The sequence below is a fragment of the Anopheles coustani genome, chromosome 3 (genome assembly GCF_943734705.1).
Source record: "Anopheles coustani chromosome 3, idAnoCousDA_361_x.2, whole genome shotgun sequence".
Classification (NCBI taxonomy): Eukaryota; Metazoa; Arthropoda; class Insecta; order Diptera; family Culicidae; genus Anopheles; species Anopheles coustani.
The window spans coordinates 23,576,015-23,599,855 of NC_071288.1; the positions used below are offsets into that span (position 1 = coordinate 23,576,015).

The 23,841-nt window shown below is 44.0% G+C and overlaps 4 protein-coding genes across 6 annotated transcripts in view; 3 read left to right on the plus strand and 1 right to left on the minus strand.

Moving 5' to 3' along the window:
- The first annotated feature begins 1,673 nt into the window (after nt 1-1,673).
- LOC131258833 (neprilysin-11) lies at nt 1,674-8,319 on the plus strand. Its single transcript, XM_058260216.1, has 11 exons — nt 1,674-1,725; nt 4,676-4,769; nt 4,862-4,956; nt 5,031-5,583; nt 5,645-5,918; nt 5,996-6,676; nt 6,806-6,965; nt 7,129-7,177; nt 7,560-7,627; nt 7,740-7,870; nt 7,945-8,319. Exons 1-11 carry the CDS (start codon nt 1,674-1,676, stop codon nt 8,284-8,286), a joined length of 2,499 nt encoding a protein of 832 aa, XP_058116199.1. The 3' UTR covers nt 8,287-8,319.
- An 835-nt stretch (nt 8,320-9,154) lies between these two features.
- On the plus strand, nt 9,155-13,068 carry LOC131261530 (cdc42 homolog). The gene is made up of 5 exons (XM_058263590.1): nt 9,155-9,170; nt 11,558-11,826; nt 12,012-12,121; nt 12,205-12,402; nt 12,477-13,068. The coding sequence occupies exons 2-5, from the start codon at nt 11,649-11,651 to the stop codon at nt 12,564-12,566; spliced, it is 576 nt and encodes a 191-aa protein (XP_058119573.1). The 5' UTR covers nt 9,155-9,170; nt 11,558-11,648; the 3' UTR covers nt 12,567-13,068.
- Nucleotides 13,069-15,412: 2,344 nt separating this feature from the next.
- On the minus strand, nt 15,413-15,975 carry LOC131260907 (uncharacterized). The gene is made up of 2 exons (XM_058262759.1): nt 15,833-15,975; nt 15,413-15,748 (listed from the first exon to the last, which is right to left on the minus strand). Exon 2 carries the CDS (start codon nt 15,726-15,728, stop codon nt 15,504-15,506), a length of 225 nt encoding a protein of 74 aa, XP_058118742.1. The 5' UTR covers nt 15,729-15,748; nt 15,833-15,975; the 3' UTR covers nt 15,413-15,503.
- Nucleotides 15,958-23,841, plus strand: part of LOC131260906 (tyrosine-protein phosphatase non-receptor type 11) — a 35,272-nt gene continuing 27,388 nt past the window's right edge. Inside the window, exons 1-4 of one of the 3 annotated variants that reach the window (XM_058262756.1) lie at nt 15,958-16,237; nt 17,494-17,872; nt 22,868-23,055; nt 23,140-23,269. In XM_058262756.1, coding sequence (XP_058118739.1) covers nt 17,850-17,872; nt 22,868-23,055; nt 23,140-23,269 — 341 coding nt within the window. In that variant the 5' untranslated portion in view covers nt 15,958-16,237; nt 17,494-17,849. The remainder of the gene's footprint in view (nt 16,238-17,493; nt 17,873-22,867; nt 23,056-23,139; nt 23,270-23,841) is intronic. The other 2 variants (XM_058262757.1, XM_058262758.1) reach the window with 2 other exon arrangements.

The window sequence follows — 23,841 nt, forward strand, 5'->3', positions numbered from 1 at the left end:
TGTCCATGAAGCCGTTCGTCGCGCCTAGGATCGAGCCCGTTCGAATACCGACCGTCGGGACAGTCTTGGTGCATCCTGCCAACCGGTACGACCGGTGGGAAAACTCTCTCACTCTCTGCCCACTCTCACTAACCGATTTGTTTTTAGATATTTAAGTGCAGGACACGTGTATCGGGCCGCAGTAAACATAAGCCACTCATCGATAAGTTCAAAGGCACAGCGATCTGCGAAAAGTGATTTTGCAAACGGTTGTGAATCGTAGCGATAAAAACAAAAACTCTATCTTCGCCTTTGGAAAATCCCCAGTCAATAGTGACTTCTGGCAGCAAGGATCGCGGCAGATTAGTTTTGCATGAGCAAAAAGCTGTATCGGTTCCCCTTGAAATCCGCCATCAAATACGCCCTTGACATAGTTTTCGGGGGCCATAAGTATTGCGGACGGCAGCTGAAAACACTCGTGTGCCGGTAGCAGCAGTTCTTGGAAGGTTTATCCTTCCGAAACGTGGTTCGGGCGTGAATAAAAGGATACCTTCCACGGTGGCTCGGTTGTACGCTGATGGCGTACGTTTTGCGAAGCGTAAACAAACCTCGCGATTCAGCGGTGTTGTGCGATACACTGCAACTAGCGTAGCCCCAGCCAGGGGAAAATTGAGCCAAGAATGAGAGCCACACAGGGAGGAGAGCGAGTGAGAACGTAACGGTCTTGGTGCAGTTTTTCGATTTTCCTTTCAACCCTAGTAACGGAAGCTCTGCGGTGGAAAGCTTTTCGAGTTTGGTTGTTTCCGCGCGAGTTCCACCGAACCATTCAGCGTCCGGGGGTGTATTGCGGATGCAATATATGCACTCGAATGACACACATTAAAATTTACATTTAATCGACGGTATTCTCGATTTCCCACCATTGAACATCCAACGTAATTTTCGGATGAAACGTTTTCAATGAAAAATTTCCACTTGTGCATCCCATTATGTCGTCTCTCAACAGACATTCCCATCGGCCGGGACTTGCCTTCAGCAACAGTGTCACCAGATAAACAGATAAACAGACACAGGCGCCAGTTGTTGACCCAACAGTGCCTGCGGGATGTTGGTTCAAATTGATGATGATGTAGCGCGTGTCAAAGGTCGCCCTTAATTAGGCTGCACCAGGGTTGGTGGGAAAATGGAAAACCTGTCCCCGGTGGAGTGGGAGTGAATTTTAATATGCTTAAACCGCAACGAACGGGTTACGGCGTTGTGTACGGTATGACACATTATAAACGATGATTTCGCATGTCTCGCGATATTAGGTACTGTGCTATGGACATTGGATATTTATTCGTGTCCTATCGGTAACCATCGTCAGTGCACCACCGTAAGTGCATGGGCATTATAATTGGTCACGGTTCTAGCAAAAAAGGGCTTACCAGTGAAGGTTTTTTCTTATCATGTGGTAAACTCCATACGGAACAAACTCTCGGCGAGTTAAATGAATTAAATGTAAACTACATGCCACCTCAGTGGAGATATTTGTGGAAAGTGATTTGTCTTCTTTACAATCCATTAGTTCAGTGTTTATTCACCCCTCGAACGGGTGCTCCTCGCACTTGGTGTAACATCCATCAGCTGCCAGAACGACACGAGTCTCCAACTTCATCTTCAAATCTTGGGAAATTCACCGCACGCCCCCGACCATGTCAACACAACGCATCTGGACGACGGACGGTAGTCAACAGGCGGACTATGGTACGTACACACCGGGCGGGTTCTTGTTTCCACGACATTGGCCACAGTATGATCGAGCACTCTATCCTTTTCCTAATTGAACCGAGCCGACAAGTTTTGTCTAATAAGTTTCCGGGACAGCATTTGATGCCACGTAGGCTTGGTTCTAGTGAATATCTAAAGAGTGGAACCCCGAGCGAGTGGTCGGAAATACCCTAATGAAGATACTTTTGCCCATTACCCGTGGCCAGGACGGCCTGTGATATCGTTCCGGTGCGAATTTATTGATTGCGTAGCATATTCACAGCAGTTGTTGCTTATTGGTGCCAAACCGTGGAAGATGAAACGATTACTAACAACATTTATTTGCTTGGGCATATCAAAACCACTCCGGTATTTTCTCAGCAGCCGCTTCGAACCGTAACATATCTGGAATGGTTTTCCTATGGTTTTTTTACACCCCATCTATTGACCCAAATGAAACGTATCCAATAACCTAATGAAAAGGATATTTCGGTGTGGGTCGGGTAGGAAAACATTCGTCGTGCCGAAACTAACCAAAAAATATATCAATTACAAAAAAAAAAACGGAAAACAACCATTTCAACTAGACAACAGTACACAGAACTGTTGCCTACACAAATTAATACCGTCGAAAAGAAAGGCATACAACAGAATTGCTTCCGATGTTTGTTTTTCGAAACAGTTTTGTTTCGACTACGATTAACTGTAACTGTGATCACCTTCGTCAAGGGTAGGATAAATAGAACCAGTGGGCGTTAGTATGATCGAATGGAGAAAAACTTTTGCACCTTTGCTAGTCCACTTACGAAATTGAGTTTTTCCCCTCCTGCTTTGGCAATGTTTTAGCCCCCCCCCAACTGAAGAGGACTAATTGACCCAATTGAGCAGGATGAAAGACGAATCAATTTCTGACTAAACTAATCCAGCCAACGAGTTTATGTTCCGCCAGTAGCGTAGACCAGCTTTACGTTGCGTTTGCTACATCCACCAAAAGGCAAGACGTCTAACGAAGTCCGATCACCCGTTAGCAGTCGATTAGAGAATCCTAAGTGCCCAAACTGTTGGCACTATGAGAAACCTAACCAATTGTGGGTTGTCCCAATGCTCCCCAATGGGTTCTCGGCGGGAACGAGCTGAAGCACATTTGCCGGCTGGGCTTTCCGAGTGCCACGTGCACAAATTATGCATGCCTCGGGTCAACAAACTGGACCGAGCCGCCCCTATCCCCACGGGGTAGAAGAGACGAGCAGCATATTACTGGGGCGAAACAGCAACGGGATATGCTTGCCGGAGTTCATTCGCCCCTTTTCGCCGGCGTCCCGGCGCCTCTGGAAAGCATCGGATCGAGCATAATTGTCTCGAATGAATATTCGAACGACGGTAAACCATCGGTCGAGTTTAGTGTCACCATGGCACACAGCCAGAGGAAAAACTCATATGTCAGCGTAGAAGTAATAAAAATGTGGAGCGGGTAAGTGGTGGGAGCCATTCTTTGGGCCAGAAAAACAGACACACCGGTAGAGAAGAACGTGTACTGACAATTTTATCGATATTTACGATTGGATTTTGCTATCAATTATTTTTATTAAAAAGCCTACGACGTGGGTTGATCGAGGGAGGCTGTTTTTTCAAGGTAGGACAGCTTGTGCATCGTATGGTAAAAATCGGGGAAGTATTATTTTTGATAGATATTGCGATGGCACTGAATGTTTTCAATTGGTTGAACAATTCCGAAAACGTTTCCGATTTGAGCCGAAAACTCTTTTGGAACGAAATACATTTCGAAACACTTTTTTTTTATTTAAAACCACAAACAATGGATAGAAAATTAAAATCAATAAACAAGCCCACAGAACCGTTGTTGGTATTGCGTACTATTGATTTAATCGTTACTTCCTGAAATTCAACCGTTCTGGAATATTAAACAAGAGAACGTTCAGAAAAAAAAACTCAATCATTTTCGTTGGACAAGAGTTGCAGGAATGCCTCAATGTTACATTCAAAAGGGTTTATGTTACCAACTCTATATTTTTTCACTTCAATAAATATAAGTCACTCCATGAGCATCAAATGGGCGGTTGAATGGATTCGGATGCCCTTGTAGGCATCGTTATTACATTTGCATTTTTGTCCCGAGTGCACGGATATCCTCCTCTCTTTTTTCGGAACATCCATGTCCATTAATATTAAGCATAACATGGCGATCGAGGCATCACACGTGGCATGGCGAAATAACAACGTCTTTTGGTAGTAAATTTTCGAATTAAAAATCTTTCCGTTAGGAGCAAAGCAATGAGACCCCGAGACGGTTTGGTATAATTAAAAATGTTTTACTTCTTTGGTCCAAGCTAAACTTATCAATAATTGCAAGAATGAAAATATCAATGGATAATACTTATAAGCTCACGTTTGGTAATTCTTATTAACTCCGAGTGATTGCAACACGGTTAGGAGATACTAGTAAAAATAAGGTTCAAATATTTACCGCTCATAAATCGGGAACATATTGTTATCTCATACACGTTCAAGGTTCGATGCTTGTTGAATGAAAGCTTCTTAATCTGCTACACAATTTCATTTAACACTGAATAAAGAAAACACAACTTAAGAAACTTCAACAACGAGATTTTCTTGAACAACAAGCGGTGCCAACATTGCCACATTTAGCTCAAAACAAACGATAATGAAACCATTACAGTAAATACAAGCATTCATGCAAAATGTTGCCTCTTCTAAAAGTGTTCACCAAAAAGGATACATAATTTCACTCCGTATCCTTTGAATCATGTTTACTTGCCGATCCGAGAAAAAACGTTGCAACCCCTTCGCTTATCGCAGACCAAAGCAGTAATTAGGCGGAAAAAGTTAAACAACTCCAACTCATAGCCTTAACCGATCCACCACCCACTCAGCTTTAAATTGTTTTTGTCGCTCCTTTTTGCCGTAGTACATGATGCCGAGAAAAGCCCCTCGAATAATAACAAAAGTAATCACCACCATCCGCCGGATGGTAATCCCTACCTAATCGGTATCCAATCGAGGTAATGTTGTACGTCCCCCCGAGGCCCATTGCCATGGTTCCATTAACAGTTACTTTTGTGTCACCTACACCCGGCGATACCATGCTGTATAGATTCCGTCGGAGGTACTATCACAAATCGATACTGTTGCTGTTGCTGCTTATCATCCTCATCCTGATGATCGTTATCATAGTAATTGCCTGTTTGCGTGAGTATTAGTTTCGGAGGCGGAATCTGTAGCAAGGAAGTTAACCATCTACACCCACTTTTTGGCGACCGTAGTTCACTTCCCACCGGATATCTGCCACACAGCGGAGTGCTTACGGTCCGCTGCCGCCCTGAAACAGAGCATGGATGACACGGTGAACCCTTGCGATGACTTCTATCAGTACACCTGTGGCAACTGGGAGGAAGAACACCCCCGACCGGACACGTACACCAGCTTCGATTGGTTTAGCGAGCGGCAGGCGAAAATCCTACGCAACATCCGTCAGTATCTGCAGGCGAACAGCACCGCGTTTGATCCGAAACCGGTTGTTCAGGCGCGGGCCATGTACAGGGGCTGTATGAACCTAACCGCCATGGATCGACTTGGCTATGGGCCGGTATTTAGGTACCTCAAGCAGTTCTACCTTTCACCGTACCCGTCAGTGCTGAACGTGACGGAACCACTGTCCGAGAGCCATGAGTTCGATTGGGTTCGTTCGTTGGCAAAGATCAAGCAGCTGCTCGGGATGGACGTTTTCATAGGGCTCGACGTATATCCGGACCCACGCCACAGGGACCACAATCGGTTGGTGTTGGGTACGCCCGAGACAGGCTCGGATCTTCCGTTGTAAGTGGTAGAAACAAGACATCGAGAGCGATCGTCACTCCGGACCTCTTTTCTCCCCCAGCAACACCGATATCCTAAAACATATGCGTCGTCATGGGAGGACTCGAAGGAAGCTAACAGTGAGTGCAGACGAAACCGATCAGGAAGAAGAGGACCGGGAGGAGGATAACTTTCCTAAAGATTCTGCATCATTAGTCGCCTATAAGCGGTTCATGGTCGGGGTCATGAAGATTCTGGTGAACGACACCGATCCGACGATAAAGGTGGACTACTTTAACGCCAGCTTTGAAAAAGCGGCATCAATAATTGTGCAATTTTCGGACACTATTACAAAGGTAAGTGGCCAAACTTTTACTCCCGACAATAGTATTGCGATTTTCGTGTTTGTACTCCACCCCGACTCTCCGAACAGTTCAACCGAGAGGCGGAAAATGCATCCAAGAGTACCAACGTGGAGGATCGGCTAAATCTGCAGGACATCGTGTACTATACGGCGTCGGAGCTACAAAACATCACCGACACCCATATCGCCCCGAAGGACCCCTTGCCCATATGGGAGAAACTGCTGAACGGCATGTTCGAGGGAATTCCTGAGGCACAGCTAAACTTGCACGAGGAAATGGTACTCACCAGCAATGCCGATATTCTCTACTTGAAACTGCTGGTCGAGTATCTCTCCGTGACGCCGCTCGCCCACGTCGAGCTGTACATCTGGTGGACGGTGGTGGAAGAGCTGATCCTGCACACCACGATGGAGGTACGGCGGCTACACTACACCTACTACCAAACACTAGGCATTGGCGATGGATTCAGCTCGCGAACGCTCTACTGCACCGGCACCGTCAACAGCCTGCTCGGGATGGCCGTCAGCTACGCCATTTCGCACGACAACTTCACACAACACACGAAACCACGGGTTCAGGATATGCTCCGCTACATACGCACTGCCTTCGAGGGACTCGTCCGCGACACGACCTGGATGGACTGGCCGACGAAGCAGTCTACGCTGCGGAAGTCTGAAGCGATGCGCAGTTTGATCGGGTTCCCCGAGTGGATTCTGGACCAGCAACGTTTGGAGCAGCACTACAACGGGGTGAATGATCTGTGGTTAACATGCCTTCCGTTAGTTTATATTGAATATCGCTAACATGTGTGCAACTTTTGTTCTGTATATTTTACTCTTTCGCTTTTTCGGCATCCCTTCCCAACTCCCTCGGGATAGTTAAAAGTTAACGAAAGCACCCACCTGGAAAACATGATGGAGGAAGTTCAGCGGAAAAACATCATCAAGCTGCGCCGCTGGCGCCACAAACATGAGCTCGACTGGGACACGCTGCCCACCAACGTGAACGCATTCCATACGTTCCAGGAAAACGCCATCAGTATGTATCAAGTGGCAACCTTCCGGCACCGGTCCGTAAAATAATTGTAATTGGGCATGTTTCATCCTACACACATCTTTGATTTTTCTTTTCCGATGCATTTTTCGACGGAAATTTATATGTTCGCTCCACGGTCCCGGCGGGGTAAACGACGAATCTGCAGCCATCCCGATAGCGATCCTTCAGTATCCTTTCTATCATCTTGGCCTGGAGTAAGAATTTTGCAAATTGTTGTCCGCTTCGCCTCTGCACACAGCTGCACTGTATTTCAGCATCCTTTTTGTACATTCTACGAACACCGGTTATTCACCGTACTGTCTTCGGCAAACAAAGCGTCCGTTCGCCGCAGGACTACACACAGATCCCACAAAAACCAAGCTGCTGCACGGACGTGAACCAGCTAGCACAAAATACTTTACTCTGTTGTGCTGTTGTGAGTTTACAGTTCTTACCTTTCTTCACGAACTCAATTTAGTTGCAAACTGCATTTAGCCTGCAATTGACATTGAAAGATTCACCTATTTCTTTTGGGGACAGAACATCAAAGTGGAATGTAAAACGATAAGAAAACAATGTTACCTGTTTCTCTTTTAGGGCTCTGAATTATGGCGCCATTGGAACCGTTCTCGGGCATGAGCTAACCCACGGCTTCGACGATAGTGGTCAGTGTAATGCGATAAACTAGTTGTGTTTCCAACATTCAATTTTAGCTTGTCTACACTTTATGAAAATTACAACACAGATAGTTCAACTTTTGCTTTGCTTATCACGCAGGCCGGCAGTTTGATGAAAACGGAAACCTGAAGCAATGGTGGACAACCAAAACCATACAGGAGTATGTCAACCGGTCCATGTGCTTCGTGAACCAGTACAATCGATACTACATACCGGAAGCGGACGATTATGTACAAAGTTTAAATTGCGTTCGGTTAAAGTTTGCAGTGATTCTAATGGGCCAATCTATCACTTTACCTTTCAGATCGATGGGCTTTTAACGCTGGGAGAAAATATTGCTGACAACGGGGGAGTACGGGAAGCGTTCCGGGCGTACCAGCTGTACGTGAAAAACTCCGGTAAAGAGGCACTGCTGCCAGGATTCGAAGGTTACACACACGAACAGCTCTTTTTCATATCCTACGGCCATATATGGTGCGAATCGCATACGCGTGCTGCCGCAAAGGCTTATCTCGACGATACGCACTGTCCCGGTAAATTTCGGTTGAAGGGAGTACTGACAAATTCGCCCGAGTTTAGCCAAACATTTGGCTGTAAGCTCGGTATGGAAATGAACCCGAAGAAGGATAAATGCCGCATATGGTGAAGGGACCTTTTTTTGGTTCCCTGGAAGATTTTATCAAAGGCTTGTGATATATGCATTCGTGCCTCGAATGTTCAGTAGGTTGAATTGCGTTGCGAAAGATGATCATGTTTTGATGGGTGTGTTGAATAAAAATTAAATCAATTACTAAATATCATACATGTTCCATGAATGTCCTTCTTGTGATAGAATAATAATAAATGCAAAAGAAGGTGTTAACGTTCGTTTCAAATCCATCGAATACGTTCTGTTTTGACAGTGATGACGTTTTTATTAGCGATGTGGTGAGCCGCGAACGAGTTACATGATTCCCCAATCTTTTGCACCCATGACGGCATTTATAATTTTCACTTTGAGCTATATATCGTTCCTAGAAAAACACTTGTTTCTTTTCATCAATTTTGGGACTTTCATGGATTGCAGCGACATTATTCCTATACTATTTGTACCAAAAGTTAACAACTAAAAACCAATAAATCTCGGAACTGTGAACGAAATTATCAATCCGGATCATACCGGTTCGATTACCGGTTCAATTACCGTTTGAATTACCGGTGTTTGATTGGATTGGTATCACCTTTTGAATGTGTTCGTGGCACAATAAATTTTCTTTAAAACTCGAAAAGATGGAAAAACCATGCTTTGACCAAACTTTTTCGTATCAAACAGACCTTTCATTTGAGGGGTCATATGTCCAAATCGGTTCAGAGATTAAAAAGTTATTCACAAATATGCAAACCATGCTCTAATCAATTCGCTGTCACTGAACCGGTAAAATATGTGATGGGAACTCTAGCTGTCTCTTTCTCGCCCTCCCGGTAACTATCCACGAATGATACGAATTCCTTTTCTAACCAATCAACCAGTTTAAGTTGGCACTTTGGATGGTAAGCAAGTTTAGTGAATTACTCTTCGTACTTTGTTGGCCGCCCGTAGTTGATGCAAAATGATTATTTGGTTTCTGAACCGACCATTTACGACCCGCAACTATTGCAAAAGAATAAACACACAATTGTGCCGAAAACAGTGCGTAAAACAGTGCGTTCAGTGTCCGGAGACATTGGTTTTTACCTTTCAGCTGCACGGTACTTTGCGGTGGCGGCGGCTCGTCGTGTATACCGTTTCTGCGTGTGCGGGAGTGAAAGGGCGCGAGTTAAAATGGCGTTTCTGGAATGTGATGAATTTATTATTCGTTCGTTGTTCCCGACGACCGTCTGCCTGCCACCGTGCCTCGCAGGCGAAAGTTCTACTGTTCCGGCCAAAATGCACCGCTTTATTTTCTAATATGCCTGTCCGACGGCAGACCTTCGTTGATCTTGATTCACTGAAAAGCAGACTCATCATCAACAGTGCATGTGACGTTAATAGATTCTATTGGTGGCGAAAAAAAACTGCTCACGTAGTAGCCGTTGACCGGATGATCCGCTTATATCGCAAACGGAAAAGGGTGGCCGTCTGGAGTATAATTTAATCGAATCAGTTCGGAAGCTGAAGGCCCAACATGGTTTCCACGGTTTGAGGCATCGTTACCATAATGCTGTTTCCGTAGAATGATTGAGTCATAGCGCACTATACACAAACACCCAACCCAGATGCCAGTTCCTCCCGTGGTGTTCCATTTAATCTATCGAATCCTACAATATTTTAGCGACGGAATAGTCGAACTGTTTTTAACACCAAGCTTATATAACGGAAAATACAGCCCTTCTTTGGAGTTATCATTTACCTGCGCTAATGATACCATCCGACCGATAAAAGCCTAAGCTACCGAGACCCTGATAAAGCTGGCGTGAAACCAACGACGAGAAAACAGACGGATCTGCATTTCTCGAACTCAAAATCAATACGAATGTCTGTTTGGCAAATATGGTCGGTGGCAGCGAATGGATACGAATGGTTGAATGGCGTTACTTTCCACCAACGGCGAGGCGTTGGACGCCCTAGCGACCCGGTTTTGCAACATATCCGATGGGCAGAATCGAATCTGAAGAAGAGATAATAATGAAACCACCACCGTCCATTGTAGTACTATCGATCCAGCCCCCGGCAGGCTTGTGCAGCTTGATACCCGCGACCGAAAGGCAGACTCGCTTGGTTTGCGGTGGGCGGAGGTGCCACTAGAGTACGGATCGGAACACAACATGGGAACTAGTGAAAATCAATCATCAAGTACCAGCATATGCGGCTGTAAAAACATATCGTGTACATTGCACCGTTATGTACTCATTTTCCCTCTTTGGGGTTTTTTTTGTACCCCTTCGCATCTATGGATTATGGCGCTCACGTTTTCTTATCAGCCGGAAAACCGGTTGCGTTCGAAGCGCTCAAGATAAAGTTTCGCGTACTGCGAGCGATATGACTTTGTATTTGGATTTGGTACTTTTCGGTACATATCCTATTTGCGAAAAAGGTTTGCCTCTAGTTGCCAGGGTTTCGAAAGAGTTGTTAATCTACACTGTTGATAGACGCCTGATCCTTCTTCGAGGTATAACGACGGTACGATCTTCCCATTTCTCGTCTGATTTGTCGTTGTTTTCCGCGACTGCATATCAAATCATCGTTGCGTGGTACAATTCGTGCACTGTTACTCTCTTTTCTACTTGCCAATTTGCCAGTTATGACTAGGAAAGTAGAAGTGAGTCATAGATAAGAAAACAGTAAAGATAATTGTTGTTTGAGCAGTTTCGCTGTCAGTATGTGTATATTCCAAAATTCAGACTCCACCAATGGTTATTATTAACTAGGTGTACTTGTGAGTTTAAGCCCGACCTTACAGATTTATTCCTACCGTTTTAGTTGTGCTGCAAACCCGCTTAAAGTGAAATTTTGTTACACTAGCAGCAATCTCTATATCGAATTGCCAATGCAACAAAGTGATATCCTATGGTTTATTGTGCTGATAAAGCATGCAAATAATTGCTAATACACGGATCTCGTTTGGGGCGCATGGAAATAGAAAAAATGCTCTGTGAACTCAACCAATTTGCGCCTACACTCATACAAACTTTAGGTCCAATCATCATGGTGCGTACGTTGGAAATTTTGTTCGAACGATAAGCAGTTGCCCACCAAGATTGTATTGCTGCTGTTGCCTTGTTTGACGTGTGTTTTTCCGTTATGTTTCTTCTCTCAGACGGACTTGACTTCTTCACTCAACTCTGTCAAGTACCGCCTGCTTCGTTCGAAATCGCGCAAGGCCCCTTACCACATAACCGATATGGCGAGTTTGTGGAAACCTTGAATTCTAACTCACTTTGCATATTCTCGCCCACAGGAATCATTTGGCCAGCCGAAAAAGAGGCAAGCGATCGCACGATAGTACCAATACCCAGCAGTAGACGCCAAGGCATAAAGCAAAATTCAGAATGCAAACAATAAAATGTGTGGTCGTCGGAGACGGAGCCGTCGGTAAGACGTGCCTGCTCATTTCGTACACGACCAACAAATTCCCATCCGAGTATGTACCGACTGTGTTCGACAATTACGCCGTTACGGTCATGATCGGTGGCGAGCCGTATACGCTGGGCTTGTTTGATACCGCCGGTAAGTATCTGGTGGGTGGCGGGAGGTGGTTGTGACTCATCCGGTCCCGAGCACTCGCCGTATCCACGCGGATCGCCGTATGCAGTGCAGGCAAATGCGTTTCAATGCACTTTCAATTGACGACGCCCTTACTGATGTGTTGCTGGCTTTCGCTCACCGCCTCTCCTACTACTCTCCACTTGCAGGTCAGGAAGATTACGATCGACTCCGACCGCTGTCGTATCCGCAAACGGACGTGTTTTTAGTATGCTTTTCCGTTGTTAGTCCCAGTTCGTTTGAGAACGTTAAAGAAAAGGTATGTCATTAAGGGGAAAGGTATCGACACGACTATTATGTCTTGCTAACTAAAACTGTCATGTTCATATCGGTTCGTTTCAGTGGGTGCCAGAGATTACGCATCACTGTCAAAAGACCCCGTTCCTGCTGGTAGGCACACAGATTGATTTGCGCGACGAAAACAGCACACTAGAGAAGCTGGCCAAGAACAAACAAAAGCCCATCACCCTCGAACAGGGCGAAAAGCTGGCCAAGGAGCTGAAGGCGGTCAAATACGTGGAGTGTTCTGCATTGACCCAGGTACTTGAGAACCGTTTGCGCAGGTTGGAGAGGGGGCACGCTAATGAAGCTATTTTTTCATTCTACTTCCACAGAAAGGACTAAAGAACGTATTCGATGAGGCAATCTTAGCAGCACTAGAACCCCCAGAGCCGACGAAAAAAAGGAAGTGCCGATTTTTGTAAAACAATTCTCCCGTTTTTTTACCTCTTTTCCTTTGTAATCGTATGGAGCCCAGCATTTCGCTCCTTTTTTTCTTTTATTTCGGTTCCGCAATATTAATCCCATTTCGTCGTCCAAAGTCGCATGATACCGCAAGTCCGTTGAAGAATGGAAAACAGAGCGACGATAGTCCACGAGCAAACTAACACGATAGAGTTTAGCGTTTAGCTTTTCCCTTTTCCCTCTTCTTCTAATGAACTCTAATGTTTGTTAATTGAACCGATAGGCGCCTAGAACCATCCCTGACCCAGAGCCACGACGCGCAATTCGTAATCGTTGTTATTTGCGTATAATCATACATACACATAATTGCGTATAAACAAACCTAAGCATAACTAACCAACATTCAACAACCTCAGAGACGAAGATATGATATATATGGTAAAAAAACGCTGTATACAGTAAGGCAACAAAAAAGAAATACGCAAAAAAATTAATTAACATTGATTTATACAAAAACCAAGACACAATTAAAGATGAACATTGCTATAAACAACCAAAATTAATATTGCCATGTGCAAAACTAAAGAGAACCGAATGAGGACGGGTTACGAACTGCCGACTAATGGCTAACAGCGATGAAAAGATGGTATATGGTAGAAAAGGCAAGACTAATTGAAGGGGAAAACAGAAGGAATATAGAAAATGCGAAGCTATGAAACGCATAAATACTAAGTTAAATGAACACAAATATTGACGGTGCAAAGAAAAGAAATCGAGATAAACTTAGTCGGTTTGGCAGGATTCGTGCGGAAGCCACTTGGTAAGGCGTTTGTCGTTCATTATAATTGGATAGGTAGTTTCCGTCTGGAATAAGCCAGCCGGGTTCGAGATTTGTCTGGAGTTGTTATGCGTATCATAACGATTTCCTGGAGCGACAGTTTATAAGGCTTTTTTTACACAACACACGGTAAACTGGTGAACGCGAGGAATATAACCAACTCCTCCGGGTGGAACGGGGCAGGAAGTACTAGCCCTAGTGTTGAGCTGTTAATATACACTAAAGGCACCTTTATACACTTTCTGGCCCATTGTATAAACAAAAAGGAAATGTAATCCCTAAGCGGACGTTCATTTTTCGTTAAATTCCGTTTAATTTAACACCATAACAAACGTATTGATGCTGCAGTGTAGGCCGTAAGAGTTGGATGTACACTTTTCGCCACCGCTTATTGAATCCAATCACAAGTTGAACGCATTTGCACGGCAATAATAGTAAGACAAGCTAGCTGTGTCCATTTCATCCCAGTTTTGTATGACGTAACAAGACACGTGACTGTTGTCTATCTGTTCCGTACGTCCGTAGGAGATTGTAATCCATCCAGTTACACATTTACCCAAGGTACGCAGTTGCACACGATGAGTTGTTTGGTAAAAATAAGAGTCCTTTAGAAACTCTTTTCATGTTAGGGGTTTTTTTTATCAGACCACCACCCAGCCATGTCTACTATCTAATGAAGAGCTGCGCAGCCTCGTAGTAGGGATTACCTTACCCTACAACGGGATGGGTTCGGCGGGCCCACTACCAAAATCGAAAGGAAAACAAGCAGGCAAACTACCCTTTCCTAGCATTTTTTTACTATCTTTACTATTAACCGGTTCATACTAGTTCCAGCGAGAAAGTTACATCTAGCACTGTGGTCGCACTAGGCTTGGTTTGCTTTCCCGGTTTGTTTCGGCAAATAGTTTTCCATTCAATTTAAATGACATAACTTTAACATGGAAATCACACAAAAACAAAACTCTAACTCTTAAGTGTAGCTGTAAGGCGAAAGTGAACAGGATGAAAACGGATGCAAGATGTTGCGAGAGAAAGAAATTGGGTCGGCTTAGTGTTCAAGGGGTGTGTTCTGTTGCAAGTGCGATACAATTGCGGACAATGAAATGATAGAATAGGGCCTCGATGAATCGATGGTCAATGGTGAAGAATCGATGGTCGATGGAGATACATACCGTTAGCTTGACGCAAACTGTTTGCATGCCTAATTGGGATCTAACTGTTAGGAAATTCGTAACTATATTGTAACCACTAAACACTAAAAAAAACTGCTGGCTCATCCTGGTCAACCGTGTTTAGCAAAAGACGGCTGGAGTATACTTTTGTACTACCCAGGTAATAAAAGATTCTATAAGAAAAACGACAACGCATTGGAAAAGGCGGACGAGTCTATGGTCAAAGGTTTATCCTTACGATTTCGTTCCCTTGTGCGATGCGGCCGCATATAAGCAACAAAAGTATGATTCAATCTTTATAAACCGACAGTTAGGAATTATTGTGAGAGATTGGTTTCTTCAATGGCGTTTGTAAATCTTTTTTCTTTAAGTCACGCGTGTCTAGTATATGCCTCAGTGAAGGTACATGTGTGCAACTGGTTTGTTATCAATTCGATTGGTCAGTAATGTTTTGTAAATGTTGGGTTCTTCGACTATCAGTGGAAGGTATAGAGTTTCTGAGTTAGTGCGTTTTTCCATTTGCAAGAGAAAAAAAAACGAATCCCGTGACTGCAAACATGATTTCACTTTTCGCACACACTGACATCCGACGGTTTTACCATTCTTTGTCTTATTTAAAATTTATATTAGTATCACGCATGTTTCGAGAAAGAAGAAACAATTATATTTAATGAAAATAAATAATAAAATAAAGAAAAAACATTTTTATACAGCTGAACCGTAACGGGTCGTTTGGATGAATTTGTATGATTTTCGAATTTCTCTTATAAGGAGAATCTCGACAAGATTTGCTGGCCGTAAGTACGTTCTTTGATAGCATATTAGTTCTATGCTTTCAAATAAATATATCACATTGTTACGCCTCATTATGTGTACCTTTTATTCGTAAAACAAATGCTAAATCTATTTCACTTCGACTACCGGCCAAACACGGATTAGCTATCAAACTAGGAGGTAAGGGTGGGCGCGTTGTCTAAGGATGCTGTTTGTTTTGGAGCTCCAGCTTCTAGCATTTTCAGCTCTTCCGCCTGCCGGGCAGGTTTGATCACGGTAAAGTACCGGTATACGCGAACGCCCAGCATGTAGGTGCCGTACAGAGTGAGCCCCATGCAGGTATACACGACGCCACGGTGCATCCGATCCAGTAGCAGATTTTTCGATTGCCGCTTCATTGTGTAGATTGTTTTATTTGCTGCAGGATAGAGTTAGGTGTGCCGATTGGTTATGTCAGGGAATTGTGGAAGCAAACGTTGTATCATTTGTGCCATTTACTTACCCCTAGCGAAAAGTGCTGCTTCTGTGGTGTGTTGTTTCAATTGTGGATTTGACGTTTCTTCGCATCTCCGATTTGACAGCAATCAGCTGCGCTCGAACGTCCCTAGCACATATCGCAACAGTCGCGACTCGACGGTGAGGTTCCGCGTGTGCGAATCCGTAAACTGCCTCGTAAATATCGCACAGATTACCGTTTTTCCAGCAACGTTGATAATACGTCTGGCTAGTTTTCCCTTTCGTTCACTGCGCTATCGTTCGCGGTCGGTTGTGTGTTGCTAGATTGTTCGACGCTTGATGCCACTTGTGGACATGTAAATTTGCCACCGTCCCAGTGCGAGCTGCTTTTCTGCTGCTGTGGTGAAAACTGTGCGCAAGTTTCTATGTTCCCTTGTGTACATCCAAGAAGGTTGTTCGTTTTCTTCCGATTTTCTTATCTTTCAGGAACTTAATCAGTGCGAAGCCAGTCGCTCGTATGATTTATTAGTGTTCATAATGTAATTGGGTTCCATTCAGACCCCTTCGGGTCCATCGCGATGCACATCTCCGCTGTGGACGACCCTGAATTTTGTCCATCCGTCGAAAGTGGTAGCATATTAACATTGCTGTGTGTTGGAGTTTTTTTTTGTTTGTCCAGATCCTCGCCTTAGTAGCGTCCCAAGAGACCATGTGGAATAAAGCGCGATTGGTGTAGAGCAAAAATCAAAGCAAGCAAAGCAGGAAACCTGGTTCGTCTGTGGTCCCCCCGGGAGCGGACAAAGTCGCCACTCCTTCCGGTGTGCTTTTTTGGCCAGTGGTTTTTTGCTCTTTTTGGAACGCCATTCTTTCACGAGTCTAACGAGATGGTGGTGGTGGTAGACCTTATTCCTAGGAGTGTCGTTGTGTATTTCAGAGAAACTGTCAAGTCTCCACCACTCGAGAGTGAGCTCGCGACGATAGGACACAAAAATGCTTCAAAAAATGGAAGTGCACAGATTGTAGCTGCCCCAGAGTCTGAGAAAATATCCATGGCCCTTTGGATGCGGTAAAAATTCCCGAGGGTTTCCCTTGAAGTAATGTTCTATCAGGTGCATGTCCCAATCAGCTTAGCTTCTTGAGAAAGTGTGCAAATGTGCTAGCGAGTAATTTAACTCGTGAGAAGTGAGTGAGTGAGCAGTGAGACAAGCTAAATGAGAATAGTGTGAGGCTCACGGTGAGCTGTGCAGCTAGTGATGGGAATGTTAAAATGGGAATTTTAAATGCTTCGAAGTAATTCAAAGTCGCACGTCAAGTGTATGCTGGTATTTAAAGTTAAAGTACTGGTATTTTTCTCAGTTTAGCGTAATTTGGTTGTAAAAATATAACAATCAGCGATTGTTGATCATTCCGATTCATCTCATCAATGTTTAGTGAGATATTGAATTGTTGATGTTTACGTTTGCAATGGTTCTTAGTGGTTCTAAACATCGCTACATAAACCTAAAATTTTCAGGCGTCTAAATTATATGCACTAATCGGCTTATGCTAGCTTAGCGGTGCAATTAGTTTACATCATTCTGTGGTTTATTTCCCTTTAAAATCAATGGACTGTTACGACCAATATGTTCGTTTATAAATTGTTGGCCCTGATTTTCGACTCAATATAGGCGCAGAAGCTTCTCACTTATACGATCTTTTCTGTCCCAGGTTCTGTGAGTTTGAATAAAAGCGGAACTAGGTACATGTGCAGCTTCTTCGTGCATTTAAAGGGGAACTTAGTACATCAGCGGCATCTACGTGCATAACAACAACAGAAAAAAAGCGAGATCAGTTTGCCCGTGCTCGAGAGTGATCAGTAGTGGTACGAGTTTTAGTGTGAAGTGCCCAGTTCGCGGACCAATTCGGGAATTTCGTGCATCGGGTTCGCGGTCGTTCACGTTATTGTGCTGCAGGCAGTCGGGTGCAGTGTTGTAATCGTGTTCTATGTTCTGGTGCGTGCATTGTTGGGCTCGCAAAGCTTCCCCTGCGATAACCAAGAGCGGATAGAACATCAAACACCCTCGATGGCGGCATTATCTTCTCGAAGGTACGCAACACCAATCAGCTGATATTGTAGTTTATCGTAACCGATGCGGTGTCGGCCCGGGGGGGTTGTGGAAGTAAAAGTACATGCAAGCAAAAAGCAAAAGCAAAGAAAATGAATGTTTAAATGCTACATACGGTCGCTTATCACGTACGTACGGGTGTGACGAGCGTATGCTTGATAATGTGAATCCTCTTGGTGGCGCGTCTATTCCCGTCTACGACACGGGACTTTTGGTTTGCCCACCAAACTTTCTACCATTTACCATCGACAAACTGGACGGTCCACACTGCACTACTCACCTTTCCCCGACCTACATTCAACCAAGGGGGAAGCAAAAAAAAGGCACTTTATGTTGATTATTACTGCACCCCGGGATAAACAGCTGAGAGAGAGCCTTGTAACGGGTCGTTAGCAGTACGTTTTGCAGTCACTCCATTCTCATCCCACATCCCAGCGTTTCTCATCTCAACGGCTGCCACGAAACATAACGTGCGCATCTCACACTGCGACCGATGTTGTAACAAGCCCTTTTCCGGTCGTGTGAGGTGCATGGCATGTTTTCCAAAAAACTATGCCAGCTTGCCCCGTTCCGCCAGCGAAGGTCAGCAGACAATTCCGGCGATGCAATATCGGGGAGAGTGCAACCTTTGTCCTTGAAAGAAAAAAGAGAATGTATCATGCCTAGGCCCGAAAATAGACGTACGTACAACGTACGCTTTCTCTGCTCCGGTAAATTCATGTTGGAATGCTGCAAGATCTCGTAGCAGGCGGGTTTTCCTGTGTCTTTGAACAGTGGCACCTTCCATCCCCCCGGGTCAGGCGTTCCAGACGCTGCAGGGAAAGTGTCCTGACCGGGCATATTATGCTTCCCTTTGTTAGGTGTATGTTGTTTTTCGTTTTACATGCTTTTTTTTATTTTGCTATGTTAAATAAAGACAACCATTCCCAATGGGCCCCGTTATGAAATAGTTCCAGTCACGTAGGAGTAAAAGTTGGGGGAGTGGAACTTCTGGAGAGTTGTATTCATAGGGGTCAATTGAATGAAAACGGGTCATAAAGTGCAGTAAATGTTCAGTGTCATGCTCCCTTGCCTTTTTATTTTATTATTGCGGCACACTCTTTCAATGGATATGTTACGATCAACACTGTGGAATGAGACGATCGTTCATTGGTTTATAAAAATATGTATTTAGTAGAAATAGTTGGATTAGAAATATAAAACTTTAGAAAATAGTAGAATTTACTTTTTGAAAGATAAATTAATTTTTTGCGAAAAACTTGAAGTAAACCTTTTGTCAAATAAATTATTCTGTCAAATTTCCTGCTTATAACCATGTTTATATTTTATTGAATAGTAAACATATTGTTTTAAAATTTCGGCGGAACTCCTTCTTGCAATGGTTACACTCAATGTTCTCGCTGCCTGGTCGCAGAAGTTACCTGTAAAATCATGTCTTACAATAGCCAGATTCTGGCGACTTCCAACAAGATGAAACTTCTCATGACACACCGAGGTTACATGTTCTTTGGCGTCTAAATTTTCCAAACTAACGAACCCACACCGGGCAGTTACGGTATTTTAACACCGCGGCGTTGAAAAGTTGACGTAGTTTTACGTTTTCGGCGGAGAAAAGACGGTGTAGGGGACGCTCTCACGATGGCACAATTTATGATGGTTATGTGTATAATTTTCCCATTTATTGTTTTTCGATTCCGGCTCGGGCAACAGCGAGAGTTGTCGGGACCCAGAAAATCCCTGGTCCCTTACGAATGCAAGTCGCGTGACCAGTGTAAAGTTACGGATCCCAGCCTAAAGACGTTTGCCGCGCCTGAAATGGCGAGAAGAATAATTAAGCGCAACGGATGGGATCGTTCTCTTTTAAATGATAGGAAAAAACCCCCTCAAAGATATTCAAAGTTAACCCCGAAAACGGACGGGTGGTTTTCGGCAACGGCGTTTCGCAGCCTCGGCGGCCCCTATGGCCGGCACAAGCTCAACTTTTAATGGATTAATCGCGCATAATGTGCGTGGTATGCTGTACATAAATAACATGATGTGGTATTCTGATTCGGTGGAATGAAGATTTCACGGTATATGACCCTGAAGCAAGAGAGGAATAATTAAATTAATTCAAATGGAATGATGAGGAAAACATCACATGGAATACGGGCGTTTAATAGTAGCAGTACAACAGGAAGGAACAACAAGTGGCAATAATTGCATTGCATAAAACTGTCCTTCGGGCAAGGAACAAGTTCCATCGTTGCATCGTTTTGTAAGACTTGGGTTTATGTAAAGCATTCCGAATTAGTAGAAATTAAAATGTTATGGCAAAAATTCAAGGCATTCTAAAGAATCGGCACGCTTCGTTTATCCAATTTTTGAAACATGTGTGTCCAAGAGTCATGGCATAAGGTAAATCAATCATCCGACTTCCGCTACCTCACGGCTAGGGCGTGTCTGAACACCTTCTGGCAACTTTCCTTTCGCCGGTGACAAGACGTCTGCCCTTTCCTACCTAACGATATTCCCTTCGAACGATGTCTCTCCTACTTTGTGCTCGATGGCTCAAATTTAATTACGTCCCCCAAGTGGGTGATACGATCGTTTGCCCGATGCACTTCGAAACCGGCGTAGTCAGGCAGCTTCTCGGAGACGTCGGACCCACCGACGCACCCGACGAACCGGATAATTGGTCATCCGTTCCGGTGGCAATAGCTATCACCGGCAGAACGGAAACCCGTCATCGTCTTTTTCGACGGTTCTTTATGGCCGCTCAGCATGCCGGCGAGATGACTTACTTCCATCCCACGTTGTTGTCCGACTTGCCAGACTGAATGTTGCCACGAGTAATGTAGAAGCGACGACGTCTTTACAAAGAAAACAAACGTAGGCTGAATTGTACTCCACCTAAGCAAACAATCAGAGACAGGAAGGCCAGCAGGTGAAAAACACCCCACATCTCTGAATGCCAGGAGAAACACTTTTTCAAAGTATCATTAGACTTTATGGCACTGGGTGCCGCTGGGCTGTACATTGTTGATATCCGTCGCGTACCCTCCCCACACGCCCATCTATAATTTTTTTTTTTTTGGTGATGAGCCTGCAGAGATAAGCGCAAGAAATAAACACTCGCCAAAGGTTTGAAGTTTTTTTTGGCTACCAACTGTCCGGGGATTAATTTTACTGTGTTTTTGGAAACTGGTGGACGAAAAATTGTTTACACTATTTACTCGTGCTTCACCGTATTACTTCGGATGAGATAACCACCATTTTTAACAACTGCTTATTTGCATTTACATTTAAAAATTCGAAGTAAGTTATTCGGATTATGCACACAACTGCGCAAATCTTTTGCTAACAAAATAACGTTTAAAGCTAAAATATTGTAACGTGTCTTAAGACTAGAATCCAAACAGTGGTTATTTTGACCACAACCACAATTTTCAATTTAAATATCTCGATAATACACGAAAAAAAATTATCCAAAGCTGCTTCTAAAGCAAAAATGTCATCTGTTCAACCAGTATCGAGAAGCAAGTTGACCACCCCCACAATGCGTTTTTTGTAGTCATTTGCAATGCTCTTTTTAACTATAACTTCCCTATTTTTGATGATTTTTGAAATCTATAAACGGTTACTTTTTAGTATATTTAATATATATTTTTTTATTTTAGTATATTTTTCGTATATTTGGCTATCTGTTGACGTTTTTGTAAAGCAAAAAATGCATGTCTCGGCTAGTTTTGTAAAGCCGACGCCGAAGAAAAAATACCACAATTTGGTGTGATTTTTGCGTCAAAATAATTATCCCCTGATAGCAATTGACTCAAGGTTTCGTTGTTCGTGATGCATTTGTGTTTGTATGTGTTTTATGTATATTAATTTATGTGTTACTATAAAAATCAACGAGCGAAGGAAGTAAAATAAATACATTCAAATTATTTAAAAAAAGTCAACCAATGAGTCATAGTTTAACGTTCGATTTAGTTGTTCTACCTTCAAACTCGAATAGCATAGTGATGGCTCATCTTAAAACTTGATGCCTGCCTTCCTCAGCCGACGCGTTTGGCTGCAGCATGTCTGGTGATTTAAAATCAGATCCTTTTGTTCGAACATGTCACCAGCACACCCCTTGCAGCCCCTGCAAACCGCCCCCACCCCCTATCGAAGCAACGTAAATGCTTACGAGAGGGGCGAGTCACGCGATTCGATTGTTTATCATTCATCCTCGTCCACTCGCCTCTAATGTTGCCGATTGGGTTAATCAAAAAGCTGCACATCGTTGGCGATGCTTCAAGCGATGTTTTCTTAAAAAAAAATCATTTTTATACTAATAAACAAGACATTTGCATTCGTAGGATGGCTTCTCATATTAGTCAGCCAGAAAGCTGCATCATATTATATAGGTATAGAAATAGAAAAAAAACCACTATCGATAAATCGAAGGAAGGAGAAGTGGTGGTGAGTCACGAGACGACGAGATCACCCGAGTATAGCTGCCACCTTCCACGTTCGATAGAATGCCGCGCCCCGGGGATAGACATTGTGTGTCGTGCCCTCTGGCGGGTGAGGTTGGCATGTTTGGCCGGGGCTCAAAATTGCATCGCACCGCAGGATGCAGATGGATTGATCGGCTGCATGCGCGAAACCCCCATTATACGGCACGGAATCGTTGGCACGTGGCCGATTCACCTGATGCGATGATGACGGATAGGTTTTCGATTCGATCGGCGGCTATGTTTGTCCACCCATCGGTAGGGGGGGGGGGGGGGGGGGGGGGGGGGGGGGGCCGTATGTTGATTGACCCATCTCAGCAGGGCCGTACACTTGAGTATTTTCACTCTTATCTCGTGTTTTGTTAATCGTTTTTACTCTCCTTTTTTTTCAACGCGAAACAGTGGAAATTTAAAATTACTCATTGACTATACATTTACCTAATATCAAAAGCATATTTATAACGTATTTTTTCCCCCTTTCCTCCCCTTTTACAGATGGTTCCACCGTTCGGTGTCCGGCGTGGAAGCGGAAACCATGCTGCTAGAGCGCGGTTTCGACGGTTCGTTTCTGGCGCGACATTCCTCGTCGAGCCCGGGTGCGTTCACCCTTTCGGTGCGCCGCGGCCAGGAGGTGACCCACATAAAGATCCAGAACAATGGTGATTTTTTCGATCTCTACGGTGGTAAGTATCCGCACCGCACAAGGAAGTACGACGCAGCACGACGGTTTCACTGACGATTGATTTTATTTCTCCACTGTTTTTTAGGTGAAAAGTTTGCCACCCTCTCCGAGCTTGTACAGTATTACATGGAAAATGGGGGCCAGTTGAAGGAGAAGAATGGACAAATCATTGAGCTGAAGCAACCGCTGATATGTGCCGAACCAACAACCGAACGGTAAGCCATGTGGGAGTGTTCCATTGCCCGAGAAGAAAATATTTCTGGCTTTATGATCGACACAACGAACGAGAAGCGGTTATCGGAAATGTTGTGTTGTTTGAAAGCTAGATTACTTTTTTTTCTGATTTCAAAACATGCAATATTTGTTTTTTATTTTATTCCCTAATTTTCACCCCTTTGTTGGCATGAAATAACGTAGCATATTGACCATGATGTTTGACGTTAGAGAAGGACAACATTTTATGTTTACCAAATACGTACACTCCCCGGGGGCGATAGAAAAGAAAAACAAAAGGAAATAAGATAGCGAGGGGGCTCAAAAGAACGTAATCCCGGCCTTTAGATCGATGTCACAAACAGTGTGGTATCCGAACTCCAAAAACAACCGTACAAGGACGATTACAACAACAACAAAAACGTATCTACCCCTACATATGTAAATAACTATGCAAATGTTCCGCGACCGAGATGAGGAACATTCAAGTAGGTGGCCCAATGTTTATATTTGACCGCGAAGGTCTGCTGATTCTTGCAGTCAAGGGAACCACTGACCATTGCCACCGTTTGCT